General features: G+C 43.8%; 2 protein-coding genes across 2 annotated transcripts; both read right to left on the reverse strand.

The window, feature by feature from the left end:
- Window positions 1-1,409: 1,409 nt before the first annotated feature.
- On the reverse strand, window positions 1,410-1,955 carry LOC145575799 (uncharacterized). Its single transcript, XM_081633597.1, has one exon. The coding sequence runs from the start codon at window positions 1,953-1,955 to the stop codon at window positions 1,410-1,412; it is 546 nt and encodes a 181-aa protein (XP_081489723.1).
- A 122-nt stretch (window positions 1,956-2,077) lies between these two features.
- LOC145575800 (uncharacterized) lies at window positions 2,078-3,745 on the reverse strand. The gene has a single exon (XM_081633598.1). The coding sequence runs from the start codon at window positions 3,743-3,745 to the stop codon at window positions 2,078-2,080; it is 1,668 nt and encodes a 555-aa protein (XP_081489724.1).
- Between the last annotated feature and the right edge of the window lie 4,005 nt (window positions 3,746-7,750).

Below are 7,750 nucleotides of genomic sequence, written 5' to 3' on the forward strand. Positions count from 1 at the left end.
TCTGCAAGGCCGAAAGCTGGGATGCAGAAAAATGGCAGGGAGCTGAGAACGCTTATAGTGAAGATATGCACCTGTCCCCTACCAGCTATGAAGCAGACTACTTCGATAATCCTCCTCCAATTGAAGTGATGAAAAATCTGGATCCACGTGATTTGCCGGAAGAAGAGTTTGCTGATGTCCTAATTGCCAGTCCTATCAAAGAGGACAAAGTTGCCGGCACTTCTGAGCCTGCCCCCCGAAAGGAGCCCGAATCGAAGAAAGATTAACGGGGCGGGCAACTATCACCAGAGTCATGTGGGTCCTCTTTGTCTGTAACTTTTAAGGCTCATTGTTGAGCTGTTTTTGTCATATGTTGTTGTTTAAACAATTTCTTTCATCTTTGTATTTTGGCCGATCTGACCCTTGTCTTTTTTGGGTAATGGCTGTCGAATTTACTTCCGTGTGTTCTGACAATATTTATCTTACCTCTGTTTAACATTTATTAATCTTGTCTGTACTTGGCAATATCTATAATACTTGACTGTATTTTGATTGCGCACTACTGAATTGTTTTTCTGTCATATTCACTTACCAACGATTTTACCGTTAAACTTTATTTGAAATTTTTCCTGTATCCATTAAAACGTCGTTAATAACCTATTTATTTTTCCTTGCGACTTCCATAACTATATTGAAATTTCGTGCCTATTTGCTTACCTGTACACTAAGTTTTTTAATACTTTGGTACTTAATCTGTATCTAGTTGAAATAAATTATCGGCCTATCATATCGATTCCAACTTTGGTACTTAATGCCTGTACACTAAGTTTTATAATACTTTGTTACTTAATGCCTGTACACTAAGTTTTTTTTTTTTTTTATCATATTCCAACTTTCCATTCCAACTTTTTGATTCCAACGTACTGGCATATCAGGCATAATAGGCATATGCCCCCAATTTCCGTAATTAATTTCCTTAGAAATTGATTTCGGTAATCCTTATCATTCTGATATTATCGGTATTTTCATGTACATGCAGCCTTTAGCAGGCCGAGTATTGACAGTGGATCAGACCGTCAATTTCAACTCGCCTTGAGGCGCATTAGTTATCCAGCCTTCCTCCTCACTTGAATGAAAGAGACAGCTAGCTAGGCTGTTTGTCAAATCATATCGAAAGTAGGGGATGGCTCCATATGTTGTAGTACTTACTTTTCTTACTAACGGCCTTAGCCAAAATCGTCAAAACAAATTACAGGCCTGGAGCTTGCTTATAAAATATGAACTAACAGAAAAGGCTAAACCATGACAATCTAAACGTAATATTTTTTGAGGACGTTTGTATTCCAAACATTTTTTAACGGTACTCCCTCTAGAGTCATCAGCCGATATGATCCTTGGCGAATCGTTTCATACACCTGATAGGGGCCTTCCTAATTTGCGGTGAGCTTGCTATCTGCATTCCCTCTACCCGTCGCAGCCGTTCGACGAAGGACCAAGTCTCCATCTTTCAGAGGCCGGTAATTAACTCTCTTGTTATATGCTTGACTCATACGATTCTTATATGCCGCTGACCTGATGGCAGCCGTAAGCCGAGTTTCAGGTAAGAAGTCTAATTGCTGTCGTAGGAGCAAGTCATTTTGATCCTCACAAAAATGCTGAACACGGAACGTAGGGAGTCCTACTTCAGCCGGAATGACAGCTTTGGAGCCGAAAGCAAGGTTGAATGGCGACTCCCCAGTAGTTTCCCTTGTTGTCGTTCTATTTGCCCATAATATTTCCGGGACCAGATCTGCCCACAAGCCCTTCGCATCTTCTACCTTCTTTTTCAGTGCCGTTAATATCTGCTTATTTGCGGCTTCCGCTTGGCCATTTGACTGAGGATGGCAGACGGCTGCGTATGCAAATTTTACCTTGTATATGCTAAGGAAGTTCTTAACTGGGTTGCAATCAAATTGGGAGCCGTGATCAAACACCATGGCGACCGGTAGCCCAAATCGGGTGAATATACTCTTCCAGATGAACTTCTTAACTTCACTCGCTGTTATTTTTGCTACCGGTTCTGCTTCTATCCACTTGGTGAAGTAGTCAATCCCTACTATCAAGAATTTCCTGCTCCCTGTTGCTGACGTAAAAGGTCCGATAATGTCCATTCCCCATTGTGCAAACGGTATCGGATTAGAATTGGAGTCAGATCGTTTGGCGGCTGGTTGATTGCAGGCCCAAATTTTTGACATTTGTCGTATCTTTTCGCGTACGCTAAAGTATCGGCATTCATTGTTGGCCAGTAGTACCCTCTTTTCAACTCTTCCAAGGACATTGACCGGCCTCCGGCATGATTCCCACAATCCCCTTCATGGATTTCCTCTATCAGCCTAGCTGACTCATAGGCCGATATACACCTTCGCAGTGGTAGCGAGAACCCCCTTTTATACAGCATTCCCTTGAACATGACAAACCAGACACTATCCTTCCTTATTTTCTGTGCTTCTGTTTTATCCGCCGGTAAGACGTTATGTACTTTGTAGGCTAATACGCCATCATACCATTCTTGGCCGTTAACCACGCAATTCACTTCTTTTGGAGTGTTGTCGGGGTCAATGCTTTTGCGTTCCAGAAGCTCCACCATTACAGTACGTTCTAAATCATTGAAGCTGGAACTTGCCAGTTTTGCCAAGGCGTCTGCCTGTGTGTTTTTTGCTCTCGGCACCAATTGTATTGCAAATGATTCCAGGTTTGCCGTTACCGCTTTCAACTTCGCCAGGTAGGCAGACATCGTTTGCTCCTTGGCCTCATAAGTGCCGTCAAATTGACTTGCCACCAATTGTGAGTCAGTCGTGAGTTCTACCCGCTTTGCCTCTGCCGCAACACATAACTGTACTCCCGCAAGTGCTGCCTCATACTCAGCTTCATTATTGGAGGCTTTAAACTTGAATTTGATAGCGTACTCGAATATGTCCCCTTGCGGTGATATCATAACAATTCCGGCTCCGGAGCCCGTTGATGTTGAGGAGCCGTCAACGGAAACCTTCCACACTCCATTGTCTTCTTCTTCTTCAGTGTAGGATGTTTCCACAATGAAATCAGACAGTGCCTGAGCCTTTATCGACACTCGTGGTTTGTAAATTATAACATATTTCGACAACTCTACCGCCCATTTGAGCAATCTTCCTGACGTCTCCATTTTCTGTAGAGACTTTTCTAACGGCTGATTTGTCAACACTTCAATGGTATATGCATCAAAATATGGCCTAAGTTTTCTTGCTGCTATAACCACCGCATATGCCATCTTCTCTATCAGAGGGTATCTTCTTTCGGCCGCGTTCAGGACATGGCTCACAAAATAAATTGGCATTTGTGCCTTCTTTCGTTCTATTATCAACACCGCTGCAACCGTCTTTGGAGATGCCGAGATGTATAGTTGCAGGCTCTCTCCCTGTTCCGGCCGTGCTATGGTCGGAAGGGACCTTAGATGGTTTTTGACTACCTCTAACGCCTTTGCTTGCTCTTCCCCCCAAACGAATGTTTTATTTTGCCGGAGGACTACAAAGAATGGTAAGGCCTTATCAGCCAATTTGCTAATAAACCTTGTCAGCGCTGCCATGCGACCAGTAAGCTTCTGTATGTCCTTTATAGACTTGGGTTGCGGTAGGCTAAGTATAGCTTCTATTTTGTCGGGATTTGCATCTATCCCCCTTTCACTGACCATAAACCCCAAGAACTTCCCTGAACGAACTCCAAAGACACATTTTTCTGGATTGAGCTTCATTCAGTACTGACGCAAAGTTTCAAATGTCTCCCTTAAATCTGCAACATGGTCAGTGGCTAATCGGCTTTTTACGATGGAGTCGTCAACATATACTTCTACGTTTCAGCCTTTCTGGTTTGCAAAGACTTTGTCTACCAGTTTCTGATATGTTGCTCCGGCGTTTCGTAACCCAAACGGCATTGCCTTGTAGCAAAATACTCCGGCATCCGTAATAAATGCCGCTTTCGTTCTATCTGGCGCATACAAGCTGACCTGATGGTATCCCGAGAACGCGTCCATAAAGCTGAGCAGAGCATGGCCGGAAGTGGAATCTACCAGCCTATCTATTCGGGGCAGTGGATAACAATCCTTTGGGCAGGCTTTATTCAGGTCTGTAAAGTCCACGCACATCCTCCATTTTCCTGACGGTTTCCTTACCATGACCACGTTTGCTAACCATTCAGGGTACGTGCAAGGCTCGATAAATCCCGCCGCTAGCAACTTGTTTACTTCTGCCTGTATAGCTTCTATCTTTTCTGTCGAGAAGTTTCGTTTTTTCTGCCTAACTGGCCTGGCGTTTCTATCCACATTCAGCTTGTGTACTATAACATCTAGATGAATTCCTGGCATTTCATCTGCCGAGAAAGCAAACACGTCAGCGTTCTCCCGTAAAAGTTCCACCAGATGACAACGGGTATCAACATCCATGTATAACCCAACTCGTACGGTTCTTCCGATACCCCAGGTTGCAACTCGATTTCTACCGTCTCCCCTCCCGGTGAAGGGCGGGGAACTGCTGCCGGGCGCGTATTGAAATTCTCCATTGCTAAGTCGTGTGAAGATACGGCTCGCCCCCTTTTCTGCGTTTCCTGGTTAGCCTGGGGTTGTCGGTTAGGTTGCTTTAAAGCTGTCACATAGCACTCCCTGGCCATTGTCTGACCTCCTCTAACGCGCTCTGTCTTTCCCAAATTTGAAACGTATACCATCGTCAAATGGTATGTCGAAACTACCCCCTGCACATCGTGGATCAGGGGTCTACCGACAATAGCGTTGTACGCTGAGGGCACATCAATTATCAAAAATTCCGTCATAACATCTCTGGCCGCCATGCCTTCGCCAATTCTGACTTGCAAGACTATACTTCCTTCCGGCCTAACTGTGGATCCGTTGAAACCGATAACATGGTACGATACCGGAGTAAGGTATTTCCGGCCTATTCTCATTACATCAAATGCTTTTGCAAACAGGATGTTAGCGGAGCTCCCTCCATCGACCAATACTCGCTTGATGTTGGCTCCATTGACCGTCAGAATTAAAACCAATGGATCATCGTGAGGAAAAACCAAACCCTTGGCGTCTGCCTCCGAAAAGGATACTGACGGCATGGACGCAGGCCTTGGCCGCTCGTCTACACCCAGTGCATTCACTGTGTGCTGGTGCTCAGACAAACTCTTTTTCGCCCCGCTAACTGATCCCCCGTGCAGCTGAGTACATTCTTCCGTATAATGGCCAGTATCCCTGTGAAACATGCAATACTTTTTCGTGTCCCGACCTTTGGTTATCATTGGGGCCGGTCGTGTCCATTCCTCTCTGTGCTGATTTATTGAATATATTGCGGCCCTAGGTGTGTTCAGTTGCGTGTAGCTACTGTACCGGCCAAGACCTCTGGGTGGCCTACCGGCCCTTGGCTGGCTTGGTTGCTGTTGTGGTCTGTTCATTCCGCCGGTATAGGCACTAGGCGCAACCCCATCATTCTGTCTTCGAGAGGGCTCCGGTGCCGCTATCTGACTACTGGTTTTCAACAACTCCTCGCTTTTGATGTATTCATAGGCCTTGCCAAAGGCCACACCTAAATTTGGGAACAACTTCCTTGCCATGTATTTTTTGAAGTCATTATCCCCTAGACCGTTCATTAAGGCCATTACCGCTATTTCTTGCTGTAATTTCGGTATCGTGTTAGCCTCACCGTTAAACCTCCTTATGAAGTCCCTAAGGGATTCATCCCTTCTTTGTCTAACCGACATAAGCTCTCCCGAAGTTCTCTGCCTTGCACTGTTGCTAATATATTGATCGGTAAACAGTTCGACCAAGGTATCGAAGCAATCAATCGATCCATTCTCCAAATTGGAAAACCAATCCGAGGCTGGCCCCGTAAGCGTTGTCGGGAACACCTTGCACCACACCGCATCGGTGTCGGTATAAAGCAACATATGGCTTTCAAACGCTGCTACATATCGCTTGGGATCTCCTTTGCCATCAAAGGTACATGTCGGCATTTTTATCCTTTCCATTTGCTGATCCAGTACCTCCTGGGTGAAAGGTGATACTCTCGGCCTAACTATAGTCCTGGTTGTACGTCTTAGTGGCCCGCTATTGATCTCGTGCTGCCGGGACCCTGAGTCCTCTATCTGCGTTCCATGAGTTGGTTGGCGCTCACTTGGAACAATTATTCCCCGATTTTGGGGCTGTGACGGCGGTTGCTCGTCTGCCTGGTTGAACTGGCTCGCCAGATTGACAATCACGGGAATGGCCGGTGTATCAACTTGCCCCCTATTGGCTGCAGCTTCAGCCTCCTTTCTTTTCCGGGACATCGCTTTCATCACCCTTGCCGTTACCTCTAACTCCTCAGGAGTAAATTCCTCCAGGGGGTCCAGTATCCGTGCGGGGCTTCGTTCAGGTGTTACCGGTGTGTTCACATTATTCTTGTGGAGAAGATGAGTTTCATCCTCCACTTCAATCTCAGGTATTGTATTGACAGTTTTGTTCGCATTGACATTCAGAGTGTTACTATCATATTAACGGTTTTCGGCTTCTGCTGTCGGTATTACGTGTTCCTGGTTTTCTTCCATGACTGGCGAAGGTTATTTGGACGATAGAAGTTATTACTACACCCTCCTTCTAGCGCCAACTGTTCCGGGTGTGCTCCGGTACAGATAATCTTCGTGGGTTGGTAAAGGTTTACCGTCCAATTACGCACCTGCACAGTCAACACAGATAAGCTAACCCGGGGGTTATCCGGGAATAACCTCTCCGATGCTAAAGTCAGCAATCCGATAAGAAGAAAGAATGAAGAGAGAGAAAGTGTTTTAGATGTGTAGAGAGAGAGAGGAAAAAGATGTCGCTTTGGGTGAACATTTGCTTGGGTATATATAGAGAGATAACCAAGCTGGTGCCACCTATAATGATAGGTGGCAAACCGACCTCATAGGCAGCAGGTGCCTACGTGGTCTCAAGCAGCTCTCCACGTGGCTGTTTAAAACGGCCGTTATGGATTTTCGAGCTTTCTTATTAATCAGTTGTTTCAATATTATTATAAGACATTACCGGCTAATTAGGTATTACAACCGGTATTATCCCGTACACTTTTATATTTTCTTGCTTGGTTATTTTTGTCATGTGATGAATAATTTAGAAGAATATTCACTTGGGAATTTTATTTTGACCAAGTTGATATGAATTGGCCTGAAACTATTGACAATAGAGATCAAGAATGTTCCAAGGCTAGTTTATTTAACTTATACTGTATGAACAAATTGAACTGAAGTATATGAGCGTTTCTAATTCCTTATTTACCTTAGTTTCCCCAAAAAAAAGTTGAACGGGTATAAAATTGTGTACAAAATAAGTATGTAATACCCTAATTTTAAAAGTAGATAATATGGATACGATTAAATTTATTCTTAAATGGAGATTTTGTTAAACAATAATATGAGAATGTATCGTGTGTCCGATATGGGTACAATGATAAATTGAAGTGCCCATGCATGTTTCATAATTTTGAACATATACCTTAGGAATAATATTTGTCAGCAAACACGACTAGTCAATAAAAAAAAAAGTGAATAAAAAAGAAACTATGGAATAGTCTACAAATAATTGACATAATTGTTAAGATACACAAAGTTACACAAGGATTATTTTTATTTATTTAACAAAACAATCTTCATTTTACACATTTTTTTTTAACAAAACAATCTTCATTTTACGCATTTCTTTCCATGATCAAATCAAAACCATTAGATCAAT

The sequence above is a fragment of the Chenopodium album genome, chromosome 13 (genome assembly GCF_948465745.1).
Source record: "Chenopodium album chromosome 13, dcCheAlbu1.1, whole genome shotgun sequence".
Classification (NCBI taxonomy): Eukaryota; Viridiplantae; Streptophyta; class Magnoliopsida; order Caryophyllales; family Amaranthaceae; genus Chenopodium; species Chenopodium album.

Bases quoted from the DNA above. Each gene is read 5' to 3' on its own strand.
- LOC145575799 (XM_081633597.1), bottom strand. From the start codon at position 1,955: ATGGTGTTTGATCACGGCTCCCAATTTGATTGCAACCCAGTTAAGAAC.
- LOC145575800 (XM_081633598.1), bottom strand. From the start codon at position 3,745: ATGAAGCTCAATCCAGAAAAATGTGTCTTTGGAGTTCGTTCAGGGAAG.